Below are 26,381 nucleotides of genomic sequence, written 5' to 3'. Positions count from 1 at the left end.
AGCCTGAGGGAGTTTGGAGAGGAAAAACTGGCTGAATGATCCTTTCATTGTGATTTTCCAGTGAACTGATCTGTGTCCTAGCTCACCACTGTCATTTGGAGGATGCATGCTGTGACGTCTACTTTGCTGCTTGGCACCCATGCTCTCCACGCTGGAAAACAGCACACCGACTCAGTGTTGCACTGGTGACTCTGCATTCCCCTCCAGCCCTGGTTGGGCCTGCTGCACTTTCCTAGACTCAGACAGCCCATGAATTCCACATCCTTGCACAGTGGAGGTTCATGGATGGGAACACACACATATGTTGCCCAGAGGGAAAAGGTGACACTCAGTCTCAGGATTATATTGAAGTCACAGCAAAGGAGCTTTCTTCCCCCAGACTCCTATCACTAGAGTCCAGGGCTGCTAAGGCCACCATCAGAGGAGGCCCTGCCCAAGTAGAGCTAACCTTGGGTAGTAGCACTATCAGAGAGCAACACACAGGCCCTCAGATGTGACTGTACTGAGAACTCAAAATGCTCATGGCCTCATGGCTACTCCTCAGTTTTCAAACCAATCAAATACCTGCTAAGCAAGACAACTGGTGGTGAAGTAAATCATCATCACAAGAAAAACAAAACAAAACCAAAAAAACTCCTTCTAACATAGGAAAAAGAAGTCCATTGGAAGTTTCTTGGAATAAGATACATCACTGAAATATTCTGTAGGCAGCACTATCAAGTATCCCTCAGGAAGCCTGGCTCATATGAACATGCCTGATGTACAATAGAGAGCTTTTTTTTACTTTCATCGGATGTAAAAAGGACCATTTCAAGGATCAATGCCAGTCTGGTGTTTGCTGGTGTTTCTTTCTTTCTTTCTTTTTTTTTTTTTGAATGTATTAAAGCTAGAATGGCAAGTCACAAGTCACTGTTAAAGATGCTACACTGAGTTCCCTATGGCTGTCACAGCAGAGGGGAGGAAAACAGATCTAGAAAATAATCAAGAGTAGTATATAAGCATAGCAGGGTATCTTAACATGCTTCTCCTACGTCAGGTCACTCGGGTCCTGAGCCTGGAGCTAATGCTCCCCTTAGCCACTATACTTCCCTCTGTACCCACCAGCAGCATGGAAAGTCTTAGTCATTCAGCTTCTTCCCTATCTCTATTCCCTATCTCTATTCCAGATGGTCACAACTGCCTTGCTCCACCCACATTCCTGCCAGACAAACATTCTTTACACCCGACTTCAGTTACCTTTATCCAGGTCTTAATTCCAAAACCCTCTGTGGCCCCCTCATCTAGAAATTAAAATGCTGATTCTGTCCTGACACCTTGTTGCCCCCATTCTCACTTCTTGTCTTGAATTTCCTGTTACTTTTGAGACAGTCTCACTATTCAGTCCTGACTGGCCTCACACAGAGCTCCTCCTGCTTGGCACCTCGAGAACTAGGACTAAAGGCAGGTGCCACTATGCCTCACTATGTCATGAATTTTAGAGAGCATCCAAAGTTATTGAACACTTAAAGGTATACCTCTGGCTCTGACTTCTCCAATTCTTTGACCATCTTCAAGGGCCCGGCCTATGCCAGGTGTTGTAGAACACACTTTTAATCCCAGTGCTTGGAAGGAGGATCTCTGTGAGTTGGAGGTCAGCGTGGTCTATGTAGGAGTTACAGAGCTACAAATGACAGTCTCAAAAAAAAAAAAAAAAAAAAAAAAAAAAAAAAAAAAAAAAGAGCAGGCCTTTCCACTTTGACAACAGTTGTATTCAACTGGGTCTGAATCTCTGGTCTTAACTAGCACCTTCTGGGATGCACCAAGACTTACAAACAGAATGTTAAAGGCAGATAAAAGTGTGTCCCCAATAAAAGCAAAACAAATAACTGGTACTGAAGACCCTGTCAAGGAGGGCTGTGGGGCAGTGTGGCCAGAAACACCAGGACCTCAAGATGGACAGCTGCAAAAACATTCATTTTCAGACCGTGCACTGGGACTTTCCACCCCTTACTCCTCCCCCTTTCCCCAATCTTCAGAAGTCTTGGCATGTTCGTGGCTCCACAAAACCCACCACGGAGCCTTCTGGATCTGTGCAATGCTGGGTTACTAGCTGGTCACCAGCCGTGGGTGCTGTCCCAGCTGTCCCTAGGGCAGCCCTAGCCAGGAGTGTCAGGTGACATTTACCCTAGCATTGCTTATAAACTGTAACTAAGCCCAAACTCTTATATTTTTGGTTGTGAGCCTACCCTTTAAAGCCATGTTTCCAGCCCTAAGCCCAAACTCAATGTAGCAACTTTCAAATATTTTGTTACAAGGAAATGAAAATGTTTCCAGTTTTCTTTTCAAGAAACGTAAATGTTACAATATTAAGTACTGATTTGCGACCAATTAATCTTAAGGATTGAAAGTATTTTTAGAGAATCTTAAAGCTTAAAAAACATCTCAAACCAAATCCAATTAACAACTGCCCCCCCCCCAAAAAAACACCCCCCCCCCCCCCCCCCACAGATCAAAGTGTAGCCTACCCGGGGCCAGAGCTACTGTCTTTACTCTTGTGGTAACTGGTCCTGTTCAGTAACACACCCAGAAGAGGACAAGGCGGGGCTGGACCCGGATTGCCGACAATAAGGCCGAGATGCGCTGTCCGGAGGCCTGGAGCGGGCAGCGGCCACGTCCCTCCACGGCCAGGTGTCTTCCGCCTCGGTGCCTGCTGAGGACCGAGGCCGCGCGGGGTCACAGAGCGCCGCGGAGACGAGCCCGCGGGACGCTGCGATGCCAGCCTCCGCTCCCTTCGGAGGAGCCTCGCCTCGGTCCGGCCGCCCCCACCCCGGGCCACTGAGGCGAGGGCAGCGGAGGAGCAGCCCGGGCCGCCTCTGCCCAGCGCCCGGGCCGCAGCCACGCTCCCATGGCAACCAGGCCGGCCCGCGTTATACGCCTGCGCGTCCGCCCGCAGGCGCCTGCGCGCGCAGCCACGCCTCGCGGATTCCGGCTGGGGAAAGGTCCTGTAGCCGGACGTTTCGGGTCGCGCCTGCCTACGTAGAGAAAAGCGTTCCGGGCGGCGCCTGCACACCACAGTTCCGGGAGGGCGGAGGAGAGGGCGTCAGTCATTGTCATCAGGTGCACGCAGAGTCCGCTGCCGGAGCCCTGCAATGTGCGCTGTACTCCGCCAACCCAAGAGCGTCAAGTTGCGAGCCCTACACAGCGCGTGCAAGTTCGGCGTGGCGGCCCGGAGCTGCCAGGAGTTGCTGCACAAGGGCTGCGTCCGCTTCCAGGTGGGCCGGGTTTTGGGGCAGGCACTGCGGGGCGAGGACCCTGGCTACTGCTCACACGGTTTCCTCCCCTTGGATGAGCTTGGACGGGTGCTGGGTTCCTGTAGTCTGGTGGCATCCTGAGCTGGCTGTCTGGAAGCCTGGACTGTGTGGGACAAGCTGCTTGCTCTTCCTGTCCTCCAGCTCCCGGTGTCGGGCTCCCGGCTGTGCTTGTACGAAGATGGCACGGAGGTGACCGACGACTACTTCCCGGGGCTTCCCAACGACACTGAACTCCTGCTGCTCACTGCTGGCCAGAACTGGCAAGGCTGTGAGTAGGAACACTTTGGAGATGGGCAGGACCCACACGGTTTAAGCCCGGGTCCAGGGGCCCGGGCTAGTAGATCAGGTCAGGGGCCCTGAATGCCAAGAGCCTTTGATGAGGAACTCTGTTTTCAGTGTTTTCTTTTTCTTTTTTTTTCGTGTGTGTGTGTGTGTGTGTGTGTGTGTGTGTGTGTGTGTGTGTGTGTTAAATTTATTTCCTAATTGCCAAGGGCAAGGGGGAAGGATTAGGGGAGCCCAGGAAGGTGTTGCTGGGCTGGACTGTGCAGGGCAGGCATGCTCACCCTTGCCTAGGGCTGTTCTTCGGCATGTGAATGCTGAAATGCTGTCAGGGATCATGGTTTTCATTAAAGCTATTCTAGGTAGCTGTGTAATGATAGCTCACTGTGGCCTTAATCTGAATTTCTCTGGTGGCTAATGGGATTGGATATCATCTTCCTGTGTTCCCATTTGCCACCTGCAGGAGTCTTCATGTCTTTTTTGTTTTTAATCAAATTTTTTAAGCTGTTGAAGTATTTAACCCACCCCTAGAAAATCCTGGTTATGACTTCGATGTCAGATAATGTGGTTTTCAAATATCTCCTGTTGTGTACCTTTTCACTCTCTATATTGGAACTGAGCTCCAACCAGCTGAGCTAACTGACCATGCTCTTTTCATGCTCTGTAGTAGAACAAAAGGTCCAGACTTGGGAGGGAAAGGGAGGACAAGGTTATATACGGCTGGCCTTAACTTCACTCTGTAGCTAAGGCTGGTCTAAAGCTTCTAATCTCCTGCCTCCACCTACCAACTGCTGGCATCCAGGCATGTGCCGCACACCTAGCTTCCAAGTTTCTGACTTTGATGACATCCAGACTGTCATTTTCTTCTCTGTGCATTTTCACCATCCATAACTCTTGGCAAGTCCTGGCTTCCTGAGGTTCCCTCCTGCATTTTCTGCATCCATTGGTGTGTTCATAAGACTTTACTTCTTCGGCTTGTTAACACAGCGGATCTCACTGAGTTTTTTGAGTATGAACCAGACTTGCAGCTTCACTTGGCTGTGGTCTGTGCTTTTTAATTGGTACTGGATTCTGTTTGCTCCTGTTTGGATAAGATCCTCAGGAGGATGTACTTGCTGGGAAAGCTCACTGTAGCCACTTGTGGACAGGGTCTCTGGGAAAGTAGGGAGAGGGATTAGAAGGCCTGGAAGTGGGGCCCTAAGGGATTGAGCGAAGGAGGTGACTTAGTGTGGAGGAGAGAGGGCCAGAAGAAGAGAAGTGTGCTTCTCTAGATCACCACAACCCCATCACCTGACAGGAGGTGGCCAGAGGAACAGAACTGGTAGTGCCACACCTGTGGAGGTGTCAGGTGTCAAGTACCAGGGCAAGGGTTGTGACACCAGAGTCTTGACTTCGGGCAGTCTCTGGGCTGAGTGGACAGGATCCTCTTCTTGGGGCCAGAACAGCGTGCATGTGTTTCTGTTTGTCTCCTGGTGTGGCAGATGTGAGTGACATCACTCGCTTCCTCAGTGTGTTTAATGAGCCACATGCTGGGGTCATCCGGGCTGCACGGCAGCTGCTGTCAGATGAGCAGGCCCCACTGAGGCAGAAGCTGCTGGCCGACCTTCTGCATCATGTCAGCCAGAACATCACTGCTGAGACCCGGGAGCAGGACCCATCCTGGTTTGAAGGTATGTGGACTGGGGTGACCATGGTGGCCAGGGTGTCTGGGGCAGGTGGAGAAGGGCCTCTTTAGAGCAGAGGCTCAGGAGGATCTCAGTCTATTTCAGATCCCGATGCTTCCCAACCAAGGGTGACAGGCCTCTGGAGTGATAACAAAAGGTGTCTATGGGAAGGCATCTGGCCGGGACTCCTGGCTGGAGGCAGTGTCCAGGGCAGCCTCGAAATAGTCTTTTCTCTTTTTCTTTTAAGTCATTCTTCCAAAAGCCATGGGGAAATACATGGAATGTGGAGTTTACCACCTTAGCTAGAGAGCAAGAGCGAGAGCGAGAGCGAGAGCGAGAGCGAGAGCGAGAGAGAGAGAGAGAGAGAGAGAGAGAGAGAGAGAGAGAGAGAGAGAGAGAGAGAGAGAGACAGAGACAGAGACAGAGAGACAGAGAGAGAGAGAGAGAGACAGAGAGTCAGAGGATAACCCTGGGTGTCATCCTCAGGAATGCTTGGAGCCTATCAGTTAGGCCAGGCTGACTGGCCAGCAAACTTCAGGAATCTCTCCTATATACTTCATATAATCCCTAGATCATTTAAGGTATCTGATGCAATGCAGATTCTGGGAAAGTAGTAGTTGGCTGTTCTCTTTAAGGAATAATGACAAGAAAACACAATCTGTAGGGTCCTGGGGGATGGCTCAGTGGGTAGTGCTTGCTGCTTAAGTCTGAGGACTGGAGTTTAGATCCCAGCGCCCAGATAAGATCCAGGTTACATGCCTAACTTCAGTGTTGGGGGGCAGGGTCAGGCAGATCTTTGGGGTCCACTGGTCAGCCAGTATAGCCCCAACAGTGAGCTCCAGGTTTAGTGAGAGACACTGTCTCAATAAATAAGGGTGGAGAGTGACAGGGGAAGACACTCAGTGGTGACCTCTACCTCTTCACATGTGCATGCATGGGTGAGTGCACCTGCACAGATGTGCGCACACATTCGTACATTCTTACACACCACATACACACACACACAAACTCAACATCCTTTAAAACAGAAAACAATCCACATACTTAGTTCGGACACAAGGTTTTTTTTTTAATTTATTTATTTGTTTGTTTTTGGTTTTTGTTTTTCAAGGCAGGGTTTCTCTGTGTAGCCCTGACTGTCCTGGAACTCACTTTGTAGACCTAGGCTGGCCTCAGACTCAGAAATCTACCTACCTCTGCCTCCCAAGTGCTTGGATTAAAGGTGTGCACCTACCCACATGTAAGATTTTTTAATGGTTAAGGTCTGTGGTTGGGTGAATCTATTGTACAGAAGGCTGGTGGTGCAGTTGGTGGCACTCATGCATCCAAACACCTTTACCTGTCATCGGCCCTGGTGTTTGATGTCAGAGCCCATTTCATCTTGCACAGCCCATGCTCTGTGGCTCTGCAGCCCAACCCTCTCACTCCACTGTCCAGCTCTATAAATAGAACACCTCCATATGTCCTCCTCCATGAGAGACCTGTGTGAGTGGAGTCACATCTCCCCCTGCCCCTTTCTTGTCTGCTTGGCTCCTGAGCTGTGCGGGACACAAACCAAGAGGTCGTGGTCTGCCTATGGATTCCAGAATCATCTTTCTTGCAGGTTTGGAGTCTCGATTCAGGAATAAGTCTAGCTACCTGAGATATAGCTGCGAGAGCCGGATCCGGGGCTACCTGAGAGAGGTAAGGCCATGCTTACCAGATCATGCTGAGTGAGTGCTTAGCACAGGATGGATTATTTGGTAGGGTTTCCACCCCTCTGCTGATGCATATCTGTAAGGTTGCTTCTAAGTCAGCAGAAGGCATGTATACCGCAGAGAAGCAAAAGCCTCCTGTCTCTATGCATCTGTTCTCTTCTGCACTTTAGCCTCTGACCCTGTTGTCCAGCAGGTGTGAGAACCTTTCTGGGCCATGTGCTTTGGTTAGGGTCAGAGGCCTCAAGTCTCAGCTCTTATTCTCTTCTCTTTGGCAGGGATCCTGTTCAGAACAGCACCAGCTCGCTTCTTGTACATCTGGCAGGTCTGTTCTGATGTAAACTTCTTTCCATTATGGATAAGTTTTCTGTATCTGCTCTGATGTCACCTTCTTAATTCAGTGGTAGTTTCCCCTAACACTTGTGTTTATTTTTTTCTTTGGGTACATTGCAGTCCTCTGACCTTGGAAAAGTGGAACAGAGGACTGAAGATGCCTTTTGCTTGGGGTGCTTTGTAGATATGCTCTGAATGACTGCGGGGTCTCAGCTCCTGAGTAGACCAAGGCCTTCACTGTGAAGAGTGACCAGTGGCTCCAGTGCAGCCATACCTAGCCTAACTCCAGAAGGAGGCTGTTTTTGATGCCCTGTCCTCTGCCTGGCTTCCTTTCAGTGCAGACATGAATGTCAGTGAGATGCGGAGTGGAAGGAGACCCTCTCTGGTGAGTGGGACCTGCCCATACTGAGGGCAAGAGGTGCCTGTCACTCCACCAGGAGAGCCTTTTGCACCTTTCTGCACTGGGCTCCACATGACACCTTCATTTAGATAGGATGAGCAGTGGATGGGTGGTTTGGGGACAGCAGCTTGGCTCATAGGGACCTTTTTCTTCCTGCTCTCCTTAGGGGCATATTTATCAACAGAAACTTGGGTAATTGCCCAGCCGTTGGCGAGTGGCACAGGCTTGGGGCCTCTCTGTCTGTCTGTCTTACAACATGTCACCCCTGAGCTGCTTGGTTGAGAGCAGATCCTAAGGCTGTTTTCTTCCTTCATGCACACCCTCCTCTCAAATCTTATTCTGTTGTGTAGCTTGAACTAAGTGTTAGTGTCCTATGGGGAAAACCTGACCTGTGCATGTGTTCCCAGAGCCACCTGCTGGTTGAAGCTAACCCCATTTCCCATGGGTATGGAGGACCTGTCTGACCAGCTGGCCTGAAACCCTGAGTTTCACTGTGGACACTGTCTGCCTGCACTGGGCCTGCTGGGCTCTCAGGCTGTCTCTCCACGGGGCATGCTCCATGATTTCCTTCTTAAGCTGCTGTGGCACTGCCCTCTACAAACCTACCTGTTAGTCGTCTTCCATACTGGAGTGAGGTCTGTAGGAGCACCGTGGCAGGCAGTGGGGACAGTGGTACTCCATGCCTGACTGCTCTGCCCAGGTTCCTTCTAGGTGGCAGTAGCCAACCTCAGGCAGACAGGAGGCCTGACCTGAGAGAATACATAGAGCTTGAGTTTGCTGGACTATGACCAAAACTAGGCAGGTGCCAGCCGAGGCCTGAGTGGCCAGGCAGCTAGAACAGCAGGTGTGGATCCCCCTTCACCCTGGGCTTTCTTTGTTTTTAAACCTTTTATCTTTCTCTTCTCCCTCCCAAAGTGGGGTCAGCTTGGCCTTCATTGTCTGCTCATTTGCATGTAAGGCTCCTCATCGATTGGCAGGTAGAAAGTGATGTCTTAAAGTGGCAATGTGCTGTCCCTGTATTCCCCGTACCCAGCTTAACCCACTCAGTGTGTCACAGCTGCTAATGTTTTGGTGTCCTGTGTTCTGTACTTCTTGTGGCCTTGGTGACTGTTCCCACATGACCTAACATTGTAGGTGCCCTGACTGGTCCTGGTACCTAACCTTTGGCAGCATGGACTGGAGCCCTTCTGTTACTGCTGCTCACCTGAGCAGAGGGAACACTGCTCCTGCTGACTATGTGATCTTAATTCCCTCCCACCCCACCCCCCATCCCACCCCGCCCCGCCAGGATCTTGCTATGTAGAGCAGGCTGGCCTTTTGGATCCTCCTACCTCAGACTCCCAAGTGCTCGGATTACAGATGTGTGCTACTCTGCCTGGCCTGTTCTTGTTTTGTTCTCCCAGCCTGATGGAGGCATTGTTGACTCCATTTCATGGGCCCAGAATGGTTTCCTAGGCTGGGATAGTTGAGCAGTGGTCAGACACTGACTGTAGGACTAGGCTTAGGCAGGTTCCTGATGACCAATGCATGGCACAGGTTGGTGACTGAATGCAGGCTTCTGGGCATGGTCGGGGCATGGGCTTAGGTTCAGTGATGCCTCTGGCTCACTCTTACAGGTAAGTGCACACGCCTGTGTGGTGGATCCAGTGGCTCGAGAAGAATATGAGCGGGTCCTTAGCTCCATGTGCCGGAAGCTCAAGTCTGTGAAGTACAATGGCAGCTACTTCGACAGAGGTGCAAAGGCCAGCAGCCGCCTCTGTACTCCAGAAGGCTGGTTTTCCTGCCAGGTGAGCTTTGTGCCCTTTGTTCTGGGGTTACTAAGAGTACTGCTGAGCACAGCCTTCCTGGGGTGAGAGGCGGGGAGGACATTCTGCAGCTGGCCAGAGGGTAGATGCTGGTGGCCCTCACATTCAGAGTGCGGGAGGAGGTAGGGATGGTGGTATGCAGTTGTTGGGGTGTTAGTATGTGGTACCATAGGAGCAAAGGAGCATGCTGGGGATAACAGGTCTGATCCTGTGTGGATGTGTAGAGGCACCTAGCAAAGGATGATTCTCTAGTAACAGGGACAGAAATGCCTTCATCTTTGGAAACTCAGAATATAAGATCAAGGGTAATGAAATGTTGGGGGCAGGTAGAACTCCAAAGGCAGACTTTTTAAAAATTAGGTTTATTTTATGTGTATGGGTGTTTTGTCTGTGTATATGTCTGTGCACATGTGTGCCTGGTACCCCGTGGAGGCCAGAAGAGGGTGTCAAGGGTGTCAAATCACCTGGATCTGAAGTTACAGGTGGTTGTGAGCCACATGTGGTGCTGGGAATCAAACCTTGGTCCTCTAGAAGAACAGCCAGTGCTCTTAATCCTCTGAACTATCTCTCCAGCCCACAAAGAGAATTTCCAGTCTCTGATGAACAGCAAACACTTTGTTTTTTTTTAAAATGAGGTCTAAATATATAGTTGAGGCTAGACTTAAGATCACTATATAGCCCGGACTGACTTAATGTTTATTTTATTTTTGTGTATATGTGTGTAATGTTTGTGTGTGAGTGTGCATATGTCATGGCATGGGTGTGCTCAGAGGACAAACCACTCCTGACTTTTACATGGACTCTAGGATCCAAACATGGTTCTCAGGCTTGTGTGGCAAGTGCTTTTCCTGCTGAGCCATCTCCCTGGCCTTAAACTCGAAATCCTCTTGCCTTTGCCTCTTAGTGCTGGGGATAAAGGTGTTGCCACTGTGCCTGGTTCAAACTTCTGTTCATGGATTAAATGCCTCATGGGGCCTACTCCTTAGCAAGCTTGTTGGCTTGGAGGAGAGCAATAACATACCTCACTCCTGCCTTTCCAACCCCTGCCTTGGTCACTGCAGGGCCCCTTTGACCTGGATAGCTGTCTTTCCAAGCACTCCATCAACCCCTATGGCAACAGGGAGAGCCGGATCCTCTTCAGCACCTGGAACTTGGATCATATGTGAGTGTCTGTCACCAAGATTCAAGTTCACTAACCAGAACTAACCCAGTATCTGATTGGGTTCCCATGCCTGCTCAGGCAGCTCAGGTCTGGTATGTTACACCTGTGTGGTTCAGGCCCAGGGACAGACCCCCATGGAAGGGGCTTCTGGCCCACATTAGGGCTATGGTGTGGGAGGTCACAGCTGGGCAAGCTGTAGCCGCTCCTCCTGAACCAGGGCAGGGCAGGAACATGCTTCCGCAGCTGTGGTGCTCTCCTGACTGTAACTACCCTTGACCTTGCTTTATGAAGGCAGAGTGCTCCAAGTACCCCAATTGGTACCTGACTCTTGGCATCAAAACTATTAAAAAAGTCTAAGTAGTGAGTTATATTTGAGCCCTTTACCCTCTGTACTCAGTGCCCCTTCCCTGTTGTCGGGAAACTACTGTCTTGAAATAGGCCCTGCTAATGCCTCTTGTACACCTTTACCAGGAAGTGTGGACTTGGATGTGTGCTGTCTGTCCACACAACTCAGGCAACAGCACAGACTCCTTCACTTGTTGGCAGAGTCTAGCTCTACATTTGTTCCCCTACTGGGCATTTAGGCCATTCTGAGAATTCACCGTTATCTAACTCTGGGATGAAACACTAGTCGCCCAGTTCCATGCCTGACAATCTTCCTGTGCACTGGCTGCATCCATAGCTGTTGAGGAATGCAGCCTTGGACCCTACCCAGCATCATGAGGGAAATTAATTCCTGTGGTCCCCTTCTGAGTATGTCCAGCCTTTTCTGATGTTCCAGTTCACACGATTGCAAGTGTCCTTGCCGCCACTCGGTGTCACTGTGCCTTTTTACGTTTCCCTGTCTGAGGAGAGCACCCACTTTGCTGCCTCTGTTTCCTGGCCCCTGGAAGGCTGAGGCCTCTTTGTGGCTCTGCCAGTGTGGCTTTCATGTCCTTCCTTTTGCTTGTTGCTTACTTTTGTCCTGGGCACTGATTCTCTCCTGCTTGTCTGTGTGAGAGATATTGTTGCTATATTTTTGGCAATTTCTGATGTCTTCTATCACAACTGGATAGGGTGGCTGTGGTAAGCCCTAGAAGACTAGGCCCCTTCCTTAGGGCCTGAGGCACTGCTGTTGTCAGAATCCTGACTGCAGATTGTGCACAGAGCCTGCCATTCCTCCTGCGGGTGCAGGGCATCTCTCTGCTCCCCATCGCCTGCAGCTGCTTTTGCCCTGTGTTTAACTGCAGCGAGTTTTGCTTTTATTTTTATTCCTACTTTGTGTTCCTTTAGTTTCTCCTTGTTCTCTGGTTTCTCTCTTTTGTGTTTTAACATATGCTCGAGGCTACATGTCTCCAGCTGCACCTGACTTTAGTGTTTGAGATCTGTGTGACTGTTCTGATGTGTGTGTTTTGGGCAGGTCTTGGAGTTCCCAGGGCTGTTCTGTCATTCCCTGTCATTCTGCTCGTCCTTCTTGTGCTCTGGTACTTGAAGGTCGAGACTCTCTATGCCTACTCTGCTCTTTGTCTCCCGCTCCCCCTGGCTGGGTGTCTCTTGTTAGCACACTAGCTGCCTTTTGTCTTGTCTAACTGAGACTGTCCTGCTCAGGACCCTTGTCCCAGTGTCTGGATATGGTGGCTGTACAGTATTTGTTTGATATTTTGTTGCATGAATAAGTAGGTTTGAATTCATTTCATTTGCTGTTTGCTGTGCCTGTTCACTGGTCTTACTATGTAACCTGTTCCGGGGCTGTTTTTTTGAGTTGTTGTCCCACCTAGCCTTAAGCCTGCACAGATGCTTGTTTTCATGTCAGTGCCTACTTACACCTTCCACTTTTCAGATCGATGCCTCCTGCATCTCCTTGGTCCTGCTAGGGATTGGCCAGTGAGTGGTCCTAGTACTTCTTAAGGAGGGTCTGAGGGTGAGCTTCCTGTTGAAACTTCTGCCACTGAGTGAGTGGAGAGTGACTATCTCACACTGGGTCTGGAATCACAGGCATCTAGGTCCCTTTTGCACTCTCTGGAGGGAGGCTGATCACATTTATTCCTGGCATCTGCGCATGGGAGCTGTTGTCAGTCAGCAGTCTGCCTTTTCAGTGAAGACTAGTTTGTTTCCCCTTAACTGAAAGTGATGCACATCCAGAGACAGAACTTTCTTTTTGGTTCTGCTCTGACTTGTCCTGGAGAGTTCTGATTCTCCTCTGCAGTCTCTTGGATTCCCATGGGCATTCTGAGAACTTCTTGCCACTCACCCTCTTTATGCTGGCTTTGCTTGCATGCTGTGGCTCAATACTGCTTTTTTGGGTAACTTCCTGCTGTGGACTCAATTGTCGTCCCTCATCCCTGCCATCGAAACTGTCACCTGTGGTGGTATTGTGTTCCCTAAAATATTGTGCACCCTAATAAACTTATCTGGGGTCAGAGACAGAACAGCCACTAGATACAAAGGCTAGAAAATGGTGGCACTCACACCTTTAATCCCAGCATTCCAGAGGTAGAAATCCCTCTGGATCTCTGAGTTCAAGGCCACATTGGAAACAGCCAGGCATGGTGACACACGCCTTTAATCCCAGGAAGTGAGCCTTTAATCCCAGGAAGTGAGCCTTTAATCCCAGGGAGTGATGGTAGAAAGGAAAGATATATAAGGCGTGAAAACCAGAAGCTAGAAGCATTTGGCTGGTTAAGCTTTCAGGCTTTCGAGCAGCAGTTCAGCTGAGATTCATTCTGGATGAGGACTCAGAGGCATCCAGTCTGAGGAAACAGGATCAGCTGAGGAATTGGCAAGGTGAGGTAGCTGTGGCTTGTTCTGTCTCTCTGATCTTCCAGTGTTCACCCCAATACCTGGCTCAGGTTTGATTTTATTAATAAGACCTGTTAAGATTCCTGCTACAGTCACCCAATGAGACCGCATTTGGAGATAGGTCCTTTGGGAGACAGTTATGATGTCATAGGGAGGAGAGTAATCCAACAAGAACAGACATTCTTCTAAGTGGGAGAGCTTGTTCATGCTCTCACTGCTATGTTAGGACAAGCCAGGAAGTTGGCCCTGATCAGACCAGACCACTGTGCAATGGCTTAGATATCCAGGCTTCGGGGTTGGAAATGATAAATGTAGGGGAGGTGGTTTGCCTTCCACTCTGCTGTTCTTGTGACTGTGCTTGGATCTGGGTTTCTTTTGTGACCATTTTTCTATTGTTGGCTTGTCAAAGTGTCTCTGCAGAGTAAATCTGCATTTGTTCCCTGTAGATGTCCCTGTTTCAGTGGCTCTGAAGTAACATGACATTGTTTTTGCTTGCCATTTCTATGTCACATTGGCCATACACACTTGGATCACATGTCTGTGGGAGGCCCAGGCTTGAGGGGGGTCTGTGGGCACCTGTATAAGATGGGTCCACGAACAAACAGGAGTCACTAGGGGCTGAGAAGTGCTCACACATGGGGGCTTGGCTTTGTTGAATGGCCATGTGAGCAACCCGGCCTTCTTGCATTCTTTTTAGTATGTTAAGCAGCGCCCACCATTCAAGTTTGCAAAGTAATAAGACAAGCAGCACTGCTTGTACTGGACTGTGCCACACTGACCATGTCCACTCATGGCCCATGTCAGGGATGGGCCAATGTCACCAGTTTATGAAGCATGGTGCTGGGCTCTTCTGGTTGATTCATCCGTAAATCCCATCCATTTCACTGCCTCTGTCCTTCTGGAATAGTCCTAGTTTAGATTCCTTAAGAATCCTCAAGATCTTCACACCTGTAAGCAGGTGTCTTAGGGTTTCTATTGCTGTGATAAGACACTGACCAAAAGCAATGGAGGAGGAAAGGGTTTATTTCATCTTAAAGCTTATCATTCATCATGAAGGGGAGTCAGGACAGTAACTCAAGACAGGAACTGATGCAGAGCCCACAGAGGAGTGCTGGCTTGTTCAGCCTGCTTTCTTATACAATCCAGGACCACCAGCTTAGGGGTAGGTTGGGCCTACCCACAGCAATCAATCAAGAAAAGGCTTCACAGACTTGCACACACAATAATCTGATAAAGGCATTTTCTCAATCGAGATTCCCTCTTCCTAAATGACAAAAATCTAACCAGTACAGCAGGGGTATTTGCTATGGTAGACACTGTGCTATGAGCGTCTGTGGCTGATGGGAAAGTGCACAGTGCCCGGTGGTGTGTGGCACTGACAGCAGATGGGCTGTCTTCCCCTGACTTGGCAGAATAGAGAAGAAGCGCACCGTGGTGCCCACGCTGGCTGAAGCAATCCAGGATGGGCGGGAGGTGAACTGGGAGTACTTCTACAGCCTGCTTTTCACTGCTGAGAACCTGAAGCTGGTGCACATTGCCTGCCACAAGAAGACCACACACAAGCTGCAGTGTGACCACAGCAGGATCTACCGGCCCCAGACAGGATTCAAGAAGAAGAGGCCTGCTCGGAGGCGCCGGTGACACATGCCAGCCCTCTGTGAGGTGACTGCAGTGGTGACAGGGCTATTACGCTTACATTTTGTCACTTAGAAGGTTCTAGAAAAGCCTTTACGAGTCTCTGACAGATCTGAGTATCTTCCCAGTTGGCTCCCCAGCCTCTGACAGCCCAGTGTGCAGAGGACAGTGCTGGGTGCTCACTGTGTCCCTGTGCCAGGGTCTTCATGCACATGGCTCCAGGGCTGAACTTGGCCACTGTGGAATGGGGGATGGTGTTAGTTTGTACCTCAGCTTTTTGGCCGCCATTTCCACTGCAATGGCAGCTCTGACTACGTTTTTCTGAAAGCAATGGTGCCTCTGGTGTAAACGTTTGCATTTCATAATGAACATGGAGAATGTTCTCTGCCGAACTGTTTAAAATGGCAGGTGAGAAGCCTTCCAGATGTCTCCTGGTGAAATCAGCTGACTGTGGCATTATCTTGAGCCATGTGAAATGGTTTTTAATGGGTTAAATAACGTCTGTCTGTCATGAATCTCATGACCCAACACTGATACATTTATGTATGCACAATTGGAGCATGTTTAAGCTTTTATGTGTAGAGATGGGAAGCTGTTAAAGGCACAGATGGCTTACCTGTGCAGAGAACGACCCTGAATTCATGATACTCCTGCCTCATCCTTAGAGCTGGGATTACAGGCGTGTACCACCACACCTGGTATATGATATTAAATGTATGTCAGTTTGTGCACAGAGACAGTCTGAGGAAATGCCACACTGATAGCAGTAATCCTGAGGTATTCAGCAGGATGAGATTTGATCACTAAGTACTAATTTCCTACACCATGTTTTTTTTATACTACTTGATTTGTTTTGTTTTGTCTTTTTTTCTTCTGAGATGGGATCTCACTATGTAGCTCTGGCTGGCCTGGAACTCACTATTAGATCAGCTTAGCCTTGAACTCACAGAGTTTTGCCTCTGCCTCCTGAGTGCTGGGATTAAAGATGTGTGCTACCATGCCCAGCCTGAGGGTTTTTTTAAATGAGTATTTTATATGTTTTGTAATGTTTGGATTTTTTTATTTGCCATATAATCAGAAAAACAATAAAGGGTTTCCAAAATAGACATGTCAAGAGTTTGCATGTATTGAGGAGGATGGGGCTAAGGGTGTGATACTAGCAGCTGGTGACTGCCCCAGCTGAGTCCATCTTCACAGGGATGCATGGCAGTGCCTCAGGCAGTGGGGTGGAGCTTTCAGAGGACCGCGCTGCTTTACAGTCATGGATGCACACTGTTCACAGTGTGTCTTCTTCCATTTTTCTGGAAAAGGGCTGCCCTTTTCAAGCACCATGGACATGCACAGCCACTGCCCCCCTGCCAGGACGGTTGCCAGAACTGGGCTCTCTGAAGTTTGACACTTGTTATGTGCATGTGTGTGCCTAAGTGTATGGTAGTGTACCATGTGCATGCAGGTCCCCAGAACTGGAATTACAGGGGTTGTAAGCAAGCCATCATTGTGTGCTGGAACCCAATCTGGGTCCTCTGCAAGAGCAGCAATTGCTCTTAGCAGCTGAGCCTTCTCTTCATCCCCAAGTTGGACATCTCTGGCCTTCTGTTATGCACACCCCTGCCAGTGTGCCTCGTGGAGGATTGCTCTGCACCCTCCTGATCTAGGCTCTGTTTCTGCAGTTGGTAGAATGTAGAAATCCACACTTGTTGCAGCTGGACATGAAAAATGAGCTTTGAGTGAAAGCCAGAAGGCTGTCCTTGATGGGACATGCTCTGCTGGCTTCTGGGCCCTCAGCTGGTCAGAATGATGGAGTGGTGGGTACAGATGAGAAGTGTCACAGATAGGAGTTGTCACCCAAGCCCCCAGACTCCCAGGATAATGTAGGCAGCAAACCCCAGGATAAAAATAGTGAACCAAAAAATACGTAGTGACACAGATTCATTGTGTTTTCGCACTATGGCTGAGTCACACAGTCAGTGAGAGGCAGCAGAAGCCTGGTATCAAGCAAGGTTAGGGAGTCTCAACTACCCAAGCTGCTATGAGGTACTGCCAGCTGATGTAGGAGAAGGGGTGGGCATAAATACCTAAGCATGGCAGAGCCACTGAAGCCATCTGGGGAAGTTTTTGGCTTAAACCTTTGAGTCCAAAGAAGGGCCTGTCTTCAGGAAGCTCCCGCAGGAGCCAGCACCCTGGGTGCCCTGCTGGGTGAATTTTGTCTGTCCCAGGCCATGGCCCATTTGACCTGCAGGGAGACTGGAGTGGGAACAGCAGGTCTTCAGCAAGGTGACTGACCTCCAAAAATATCCAGGACCTGACCGGGCTGTCTCCCATTGTCTTGGGAATGACAGGACTCCACAGGGAGGGTACCTGGAAACGCATTGACTTCCTCTGGACCTGCCCTCGCTCCCTGTGCAGCTGCTGGCTTCAGTGTCCTTGCTGTGGTCACTGGTTCCTGAGTCCCAGGAGGCTAGCCCCAGGACTGCAGCACTGGGAGGACAGGCTGTGCTGTGTCCCAGGTGTCCATGACTGGAGCCTCCACAGGCCCATCTGCAGGCTCTCAACTGGCTTTGGCACTTGTATAGACTGTCAAGGTTGTGGTAAGTCACTCTTGTAACAGCTGACTGGCTCAGGCTCTTAAACAACCTAGTATAGCTCCCCAAGTAGATTCTAAGAACAGCTTTAATGTGTTTAAATACTAAGATTTAAAGCCATTTGTGTGCGTGTGTGCGTGTGCTCACATGCCATGAATGGCATGTTTGTGGAGGTCAGGGGACAACCTGTGGAGGTCAGTTCTGTCCACCATGTGGGTTCTGGGGAATGAACTTACATCTTTAAGCTTGGCAGCAAGTACCCTTACATGAGCCAAACAAACCTGTTTGGGTTGTGTCTATTTGTTCTTGAGTTATTTGCTTCTGCTGCTGTGGATTCTCTGTGAGCACACACTGCTGGACCCTCTCCCTGTGTCCTTTTGTGTCTGATGTTCCACACCTACCCACCACCCTGTCTGTACATTCAAAGAGGATACCTGTGTTCTGGCAACTCCTCCATCTCATGACAGGGCAAGGAACTTAGGTCTGTGACTACCTCCATCTCAACAGACTTTTCCAATCCCACAGGAAAGGGTTCCGTGAGCTTCCCAGGGCTGGATGACTCTGCTGAAATAGAGCTGACTGCATTCGAGTTATGGGGCCAGTGAGGGAAAGGTGGTACCTGCTGAGGCCTGCTGTAGGCTGACACTTAGTCCTCGTGCTTCTTTCTACCCAGTATCCATCAGCAGGGTGGGCTCTAAGTAAAGGATCGAAGCAAAGTAAAGGATCTAAGTAAAGGATCCGTTCCCCATTTTGCTGGACATGGCATGCCTGTCTCTTTGGTAGATATGTTGTTATTAAGGATTCTTACTGAAGTCTGCTCGTGAGAACCACACAGCTGTCCCACCGAGGAACTCTGGTGTGTCTTTTCTGGGGGCCCAGCAAGCTAAGGCTGTGCGTTATTATCCCTATCAGAAGATGATCACAAGCAACAGCTTTAAATTATTGTTCATCAACCATTAAATCACAAAACTGAGTAGGTGAAGGTCACAGCTAATGAGAAAGGACCTCAGTGGAAGCCGAGAATGACGGTAGGGAACATTAGCTGTTGGGGGGGCTGGGCGGGGCAGTTCTATCTGAACAGGAGCAGAACTGAAAACTTCTTACAGGCCTGGAACACTTGTTTTTGAATAGGACCCAGGTTCAATTCCCAGTACCCACATGGCTAGGCTCAGTCCCAGCAGAGCAGGGAAGGGGCCGTCATGATACCTCTTGGTCAAGGCCTGTACCAAGGGCCTTGCATCTCCTGCTAGCTAATGGGCCTGAAGGGTGGTCCCAGCTTTGGACCCCATTCATTTCTTCCCATGGTTCTCAAATACTTGACAGTTTTAGGGACATAATATTTCCTTAAAAGTATTTTCAAAATATATTTTATTTCCTTCTCATATGCATTTTGCAAAAACTATAAGATAAATGATTAGCTTCACTCAGAAACAGGAGTCCTTCCAGAAGAAACTGAATTCATCTCCAGTGATCAGTTTGGCATGGAAAGTAAGCTTGTGTTACCAAAACCAAAGCACTCAGGAATTTTCCTTATTTCCCACTGCCCAGCCCCCTGCTGACCTGTGCCAGGATGGCACATCTATGAGAGGAGGAAAAGACGTCAGTACAGCAGTGGTGGCAGCAGCCTGTGGTCATAGGAACCTTCCATAGGAGCCGAGTGTTTGCGCAGGTGACACGTCAATTTTGTATTCAATTAAGAGCATGTTCTCTTGGAGATGCCATACAGAAATCTTAAAACTTGCTGCGTCCGACTGTGAACTACTAAACAGGTGAAGACACCATTCTACATCTCTGCGTCATCCTCATCCTCATCCTCTTTGGCTCTGAAATGCATTTTTCTGAATTCTCGTCTGCTCATGGAAGGACAAGATGAAGAGGCTGGTGGCAGATCCTTGAAGGGGAAGAAAACATGACTTCAGTCTTGAGTGACATTGCCTGGGCACCCAGATCCTAACCTGACCACGGTCTGCTCTGGGCCTTGCAGAGCTGGCCTCTGTTATAGACATGGGAAGTCTGTCTAGGCACTGGTCCCTTGGTAGGAAAGATGCTATGCTCCAAACTAGAGACAGCAACAGAAACATGGTTACGTGTTCACAAAATCACAGATCTGACTTCCTAACCTTGTTTGAGGTCCAAGACACACCCAGGGGGCTGCAGCCAGGGACCCCGCCTTCCCAGCCTTTCAGACCAGAGCCGCTTCCCAGTTTATGAGCCTGAGTAGGGGTGGTGTGAGGGAGGCACCTCCAAATAGCACATAGCTCATTTTTTTTTTCTCCTCTTGCATGAACCTGATCCATTTATGTTTACCTTTGTATTGTGGCATTCTGGGCACACAGTGCTGGGAGCACATGGTGGTAGCTGCAGTTTGTTGCCCAGGCCCTGCAGGAGGGTCAGGAGGTTAACACTTACCTGCATAAGCTCAACGTTCCCGAAGAAGCGACTCACAGGCATGGGCTGGTTGCTGTCATCATCTAGAAAGACGCTGCTGTCCATCTGGAGCACAGGTGCCTGCACTTCCTCTGTCCTGGGCACAGGCTCCGTCAGTTGGGCAGAACTCTCAACAGACTCCTGCTCTGCGGCAGCGTTGCTGGGTTCTGCTGTGGGCAGGCCATCTTCAGTCTTTGTTGAGGGTTCCTCACTCACAGGCTGGGAGCAGCCCTGGGGAGGCGATTCACTCTCCGGTGCAGGGACAGTAGCCTCAGCACTGTCCTCTGCAAACTCATTTTCACAAGGGGCCACAGGGGCCACTTTTGGCAAAGAAGAAGTGTCACTTTTAGGGTTAGCTTTCTGTAATTCTGCCTTTACAAGGTGACCTTTGTCATACTTGAACTTTTTGGAAGTGCGTCTCTCTGTAGTCTTGTGTGATGAGGAAGCCTGCCAGGAAAGAAAAATGTAAGAGAAAACCAGACCTGGCAAAGGCACAGGGCTCAGTTCCAGAGGCCCCCTTCTTCCTCTGCCACCAGCTGCTATCTGTCCTGCTGCTAAGGGGCAGGAGGACTCCACGGCACCACTCCAGCAATCTGCTTTCCCAGGGCTTTTTTCCTGAAGTACATGCTTGCTTGCTTTAAAATCATAGTAGGGACACTCAAGATGGCTTAGAGCATAAAGGTGCCTGCTGCCCAAATTATATCCTCGAACCCACATGATGGAAGGAGAAAATCTCCTACTGCGGGTTGTCCTCTGACCTCCACATAAGCACCATAGCATGTGTGCCTCTCCCTCAAATAAATGAATATATAATTTTAAAAATCATGTAGAAGAACCCAGTTTCCATCTCCCCACTCAAAGCAAGCTCTCAGCTCTTTGCTTTATCCATCACCAATGCCTGGAGGCTGTAGGAGGTCAGCAAATACTCAGGCTAGCTTCAGCAAAGTGGCAGCATGCTGTCCCGAGTAAGCGCTGTGCGAAGCCAGAGGTGGAGGTGTGCCCCAAGCCCCAGCTGCGTCAGTTTGGGGATAAGATTTCCTGGACTAGGGTGGCTGCACTGTGATGTTCAACAGACCACATGACAGGCCTTTCCTTGTTGCTTGACCCTCTCTCAGCTCTAGGGGTGAGGCAGGTGACAGACTCACATGGCTGCACAGGCCACCTTCCAAGTGGCGCAGTACATAAAGCTGTCTTAGTGTCTGGATCACTAGCACACTTCCATACACGCACGTGCATGGTGCACAAAAGCAAACTCAGCTGCATTTCAACGAGCACCTCTCTGACAGCAGTGACGGCACTGTCACATGGCCTCTGGAATGTCTTCCAGTCTATACACAGCAGCAATGGCTTGTATTTACACAACAGGTCTCAGAGCGACAACGGTAGAATTTGGTGGAGCCAAGGCCTTGGTGTTCTCGGTAATGAAGCTCACCAGACATGCTGTCTTGGCAGATGTGGAGCTGGCAATGTCCTCGGCAGAGGCCGAGCTGGCTGAAGAGTTACTTCGGGCCCGAAGGCGTGCTGAGGATCGCACTCCACCTGTGAGCTAGACAAGAGTGAAGCTCAGAGAGCAAGCTTATGGCAGAGTGCCAGCACAGAGCTGCGAGTTCTCAGCTCAGAGCCTCAGGCGTACCCACATTCCCTCACCTACAAACAAAGATTGCTATGGCCCAGGCTGGTTCAACCCAGCTATCTAGGTTTACCAGAGTCCAGGGCCAGAGAGATGGCTCAGTGGGAAAGGGGGCTTGTCACCAGGACTGAGGGCCTGAGTTCAATCCTAAAGACCTAAAGAGTGGAAGAAAACCGACTTCTGTAAGTTGTCCTCTGGCCTCACCTGTGCTGTGGTACATGCCACGTGTGTGCGTGCACACACACACACACAAATTTAATTAAAAACAAAAGATGCAAGGTTGGCTGTGTCCACTTGTCTACTGTGGAGGCTCAGGACCATCAGTCCCCTGTCTTGTATGTTTCTAAGAACCAGCACTGTAGTAAGTGGACACGAACTCATACATCTGTGTCAAAGTCCCTGACAAAAGTAACATGAGACAGAAACACCAGCTCCCGCATTCTCCTCTCTCTCTTCATTGGACCCAATCCTATGAAACATAGCTTCTGTCTTATATTTTTATTATTATTATTTTATCCGGGGGTGGCATCCAGAGCCTACTGTTTGCTAGGCAGAATCTATTCCACTGTGCTATAGCTCCAGCCCACCTCTTTTTTTCAGTACAGGGTCTTATGTATCCCAGGCTGCCTCAGATTTGCTATGTAGCTAAGAAGGACCTTGCACTCCTGAGCCTGCCTCTCTTTCCCAAGTGCCGGGATTACAGATGTGAGCTGCTACATTTGGCTTATGTGGGACTGGGAAATGAACTCCATTTCATGCATGCCAGGCGACCACTCTACCAACTGTGCCACACTCCCAACTCCACCCCTTAAAAGTTATTTTTTGAGAAAGTTTCATTAAATTACTCTGACAGGTCTTGAAGTTCCACCCATCCATCTGCCCTAGCTTCGTGAGTGCTGGGGCCACAGCCTGCAGCACCACACACAACTGTCTCACACATCGTCTTATTGCCCCAGCTGACCTAGAACTCCCTAGGTAGCCTAGGCTGGCCTTAAATTCACACACCAGCACACGTATAAGGGTCAACCACAAAGAAAGAAAGCAGAAAAAGTATTCGAAGAAATGATAGCTGAAAACCTGTTTACTGAAAACAATAATCCATACACTGAGGAATCTTAACCAACTCAACTCCAAGGTGACAGGCCACCTGTAAAACAACAGGGAGAGAAGGAAAAGCCCATGGATAGACCGTCCCCGGAACAGTTCTAATCTTGGAAAAACTGGTAAGAAACCAACCCCTTACTCTTCAGAAGCAGTGGGAGCCAGTGAGTACACTTGGTGCACTTAAATAAACAAAATGCCAGCTAAGAAAATCCCCATCAGAAAACCTGTCCTGTAAAATGAAGGCATGGATACAGAAATTTCCAGGTGCCAACTGATGTTGCTTTAGAGCTGCTGGGAGTTCTAAGTGACCTAAATAGAAACCCAAATACACACAGGAGCACCGCCCCCCCACCAAGGGAAGTCCTTATACAGAATATTTTACACACTTCTCTCAAAAGGCAACATGTTAACAAAATGCAAACAGTAACAAAGGGGGTGGGTATGAGGGAGCCTTGCTGGCCCAAGGAAGGGGCTAAAGTGAGAGACGGTAAAGTAAAGACTGCAAGGCTGACTGTCAATAGATGTCCAACAAAATACCACAGAAGGTGGGGCAAGAACCGCACGAGTTAGACCATTCTGTATCTCCCTGGAACTGAGGCAGTACAATCCTGAAAGCACCCACACAAGGAAGTAAAAAGCATCGTGAAAAATTATTAAATTCAACCCTTAAGTCGGGTATGCAAAAAGACAATACTAACACGTGACCTATGGGCGACACTACACACAAACACCTCCCCAGTCCAACCAAAAGGCCGGGATGCCAGCCTGGACTTCGGCCACCTGCAGACAGCGGACACACTTCAGATTAAAGGAGTTGGAATTCACTGCTATGCCAGGTCAGAGTCGCAGTCACCCTCCCTACTGTCACACTGCTGGTCCTCTGCCCAATCACCATGACACGGGCTTCGGCTGAGGTCAGCTGCACCGTGCCCATGTGTAGGCAGAGCCGAGGGGCAGGCGGCCAGGGCAGCGACCCGCACTGCAGGGCGGAGCGCAGGTCTGGAGAGGGGCCTCACGCCGTCCAAACGGCACACTGTGGCCCTCACCCGGGGGAGCGTGTGTCTGGAGCCCGACTCCTGGGGCAGGGTCCGTGGTGTGACACTCAGACGTGGGGACAGGCGTCTCCTCCGCCAGGGGCTGGGGTGGAACGGGGTGTAGGGAGTGGGGTCCTCCACTCCCAGGGGCGGAGCTTGGGGAAACTAAGGCACCCAGGGCAAGGAGCCGCCGCCAGGCGGGGCCGAGGGAGGCGCCCGCCCCTCTTCGGCTCCCCAGGGGGTGCTCGGCCCCTCACCTTCCTGCTCCTCATGAGTGAGCGCCCCGGCCTAACGCTTCTCCGCAGAGTCTCAATCGCGCGGCTCTCAGCGCGCGCCACCGCTGCGTCTGACGTCACTGCCCTGAGGCCAATCACAGAGCGGCGTCCCCAGATCACGTGCCCCAAACAAAGTTGGTCCTTCTGGACAGCGGGCTGAATGCGCTTCCGGAAACTAGAGCCAAGGGCGGAGCGCCGGAAGCCGGGCGGCGTGCCCGCCACATGGAGAAGAGGCGCTTCTTGGATGCAAGTGTCCACCATGTCTGGCCGCCATGTTTGAACAAGTCACAACCTTTGAGGCCTCCGCGGCCGCCATGTTTGAGAAGGGCGCTCCTTTTGATGCATAAGTCGCCATGTTTGAAAAGGCACATCCCTTGATGACTCCGTGGCCGCCATATTTATGACGGGCGCTTCCTTGCTACTTGTGGTCGCCGGGTTTGAAAAGGCATATCCCCGGGTTTGAAAAGGCATATCCCTTGATGCCTTTGTCGCCGCTGCGTTTGAGAGGGCCAGCTGCCTCGCTGGAGGGCCTCCTCTCTTTGGTCTCAGTGTCCTCCCACCCTGCGGGGGCCAACATCAGCTCAGGGTCCCTAGCTCTGCCTGCTGCGGACCCTCGCTTCTTTGCGGACCTTGGCAGGAGCCCAGCACATAGAAGCACTTGCAATCAAACCTGACAATTTTTGAGTTTGACTCCAAGACCCTGACAAGATTGACACTCCCTCCCGAGACTGACTCATTTCATTCTTTCTGTTTCAAAATAAATAAATGTGAAAATGATAAATAGCTTTAAGTACAGATGAAATCTTTGGCCTCAGCCTCTGGTCTTGTTGGGTGGCTGGGACTGAGGAGTCTGGTCACAGTACTTATGAAGTGAAGGAGACTGACATCTGTTTCGTCATTTTTTTTTTTTTTTTTTTTTTTTTTTTTTTTTTTTTGAGCTGTTTTGTCATTTTAAGGGCAAGACTCCGAGGCTGGACAGGAGAGTGATCTGCTTTAGGGCTCCCCTTGCGTCCTGGAAGTTCATGTCCTCTGCTCTCCCAGATAGCTCTCTCCAGGCCTAGACCAGCCTGCACTTCTCTCCAGGGCACTAAAGGAGACTAGCATGTAAAGGCCCTGTCTGCACTGCAGGCCTGTGCAGGCTCCTCTACCTTTAGGAGGGCTCCACTGGGTATTAGATGGACAGAGCCCCTGAAATCAGGATGCTGGTAGGATTACGCTTTGAGGAGGGAGCCAAGCATCTTGCAGTTTTATCATACTGGTGTCCTCTGCTCACTTTCCTGGCTGGTGTTCCCTCCTCTTTAGCCTCATGCTTCTTCCCCATTATTTCCCATGATGCTTGGAAGGGGACTGACAGACATGTGACTGGCAGGAAATCCATTGGAAAGGAAACTAGTATAATCATAGCCAGCCGTTAAGAACCAGCCTGTGCTGTGACACAACAAGCCTGCCCAGTCGTCACTGTGGTTATTCTAAGCTCAGCTCAGTGATTTCCCTTCGTCCTTCAGAGGGCTCAAGTGCAGAAGCCAGGTCCTGGTTCTATTGGGCTTTGGAGTTGGTATCAGTCAACGTAAAAACATACTGCTGTAAGGTTAACACTCCAAAGGCTCATGGTCTTTGCATTAATTTTGAATCAATTTACTTAATGTACAGGAGTGTTTTGACTGCATGCATGTCTGTGGACTAAATGTGTGCCTGGAGCTGTTGGAGGTCAGAAGGGCACATTGAATCACCTGGAACTGGAGTTATGGATGGGTGTTAGCCACATGCCGGTGCTAGGAACTGAACCTAGATCCTCTGCAATAGCAACAAGTGCTCCTTCTAAGCATAGGTATACTGTCTTGTCTCTACTCCCAGCTGGGATAGGAATAGTGTTTCCTCAGTTGCTTCCATGGGTGGTCCTGACATTGTACTCTCACCTGACACATCCATAGCAGTTCTGTAAGTCTGGACTGGAAAGCTCAGCTTTCCTCGGTCATTGCAGATGTATGCCAGAATGGATCTTTGCATGGAATCTTGCTGGGGATATTCTGATGGCATCACTGCTTCCAGAATCAAGGCTAACATAAAGGATGGGGTCTATGAGTCCTGTAAGGCACCCACAGTAGGTCATGGATGAGTGTTGTTGGACTTTTCTTTGGGCCATCAGCTCACAAAAAACTACATAGAGACTTCTTATTAATTATGAAAGCTCAACCTATAGCTTAGGTTTGTCCCACTAGCTCTTATAACTTAAATTAACCAATTTCTATTCATCTACAAGTTGCCATGTAACTCGTGGCTTTTATCTCT

General features: G+C 49.9%; 3 protein-coding genes across 4 annotated transcripts in view; 1 reads left to right on the top strand and 2 right to left on the bottom strand.

The window, feature by feature from the left end:
- Window positions 1–1,547, bottom strand: part of Cep104 (centrosomal protein 104) — a 32,767-nt gene extending 31,220 nt beyond the window's left edge. Inside the window, exon 1 of the mRNA XM_059255931.1 lies at window positions 1,515–1,547. Within this exon, the coding sequence (XP_059111914.1) occupies window positions 1,515–1,547 (33 nt within the window). The remainder of the gene's footprint in view (window positions 1–1,514) is intronic.
- Window positions 1,548–3,053: 1,506 nt separating this feature from the next.
- On the top strand, window positions 3,054–15,211 carry Dffb (DNA fragmentation factor subunit beta). Of its 2 annotated transcripts, XM_059255484.1 has the most exons (9): window positions 3,054–3,251; window positions 3,432–3,562; window positions 4,391–4,397; window positions 4,718–4,730; window positions 5,015–5,239; window positions 6,837–6,916; window positions 9,277–9,447; window positions 10,527–10,627; window positions 14,818–15,211. In XM_059255484.1, exons 1-9 carry the CDS (start codon window positions 3,129–3,131, stop codon window positions 15,044–15,046), a joined length of 1,080 nt encoding a protein of 359 aa, XP_059111467.1. In that variant the 5' UTR covers window positions 3,054–3,128; the 3' UTR covers window positions 15,047–15,211. The 2 variants fall into 2 exon arrangements, with proteins under 2 accessions (XP_059111467.1, XP_059111465.1); XM_059255482.1 differs by lacking the exons at window positions 4,391–4,397; window positions 4,718–4,730 and having other exon boundaries at window positions 3,432–3,558; window positions 5,051–5,239.
- A 3,762-nt stretch (window positions 15,212–18,973) lies between these two features.
- C2H1orf174 (chromosome 2 C1orf174 homolog) lies at window positions 18,974–24,177 on the bottom strand. The gene is made up of 4 exons (XM_059255481.1): window positions 24,075–24,177; window positions 21,482–21,595; window positions 20,032–20,496; window positions 18,974–19,513 (listed from the first exon to the last, which is right to left on the bottom strand). Exons 1-4 carry the CDS (start codon window positions 24,087–24,089, stop codon window positions 19,406–19,408), a joined length of 702 nt encoding a protein of 233 aa, XP_059111464.1. The 5' UTR covers window positions 24,090–24,177; the 3' UTR covers window positions 18,974–19,405.
- Window positions 24,178–26,381: the final 2,204 nt, after the last annotated feature.

The sequence above is a fragment of the Peromyscus eremicus genome, chromosome 2 (genome assembly GCF_949786415.1).
Source record: "Peromyscus eremicus chromosome 2, PerEre_H2_v1, whole genome shotgun sequence".
Classification (NCBI taxonomy): domain Eukaryota; kingdom Metazoa; phylum Chordata; class Mammalia; order Rodentia; family Cricetidae; genus Peromyscus; species Peromyscus eremicus.
The sequence above is the reverse complement of the archived record's forward strand: the minus strand, read 5'-3'. Positions and strand labels throughout refer to the sequence as shown.

Coding starts and splice junctions, on each gene's coding strand:
- Dffb (XM_059255484.1), top strand. CDS start 3,129: ATGTGCGCTGTACTCCGCCAACCCAAGAGCGTCAAGTTGCGAGCCCTA. Junction 3,252..3,431: donor AGGGCTGCGTCCGCTTCCAG/GTGGGCCGGGTT, acceptor CCTGTCCTCCAG/CTCCCGGTGTCGGGCTCCCG. Junction 5,240..6,836: donor GGACCCATCCTGGTTTGAAG/GTATGTGGACTG, acceptor TCTTTCTTGCAG/GTTTGGAGTCTCGATTCAGG.
- C2H1orf174 (XM_059255481.1), bottom strand. Junction 20,497..21,481: donor CTGCCAAGACAGCATGTCTG/GTGAGCTTCATT, acceptor CTTTCCTGGCAG/GCTTCCTCATCACACAAGAC. Junction 19,514..20,031: donor GGAACGTTGAGCTTATGCAG/GTAAGTGTTAAC, acceptor TTCCCCTTCAAG/GATCTGCCACCAGCCTCTTC.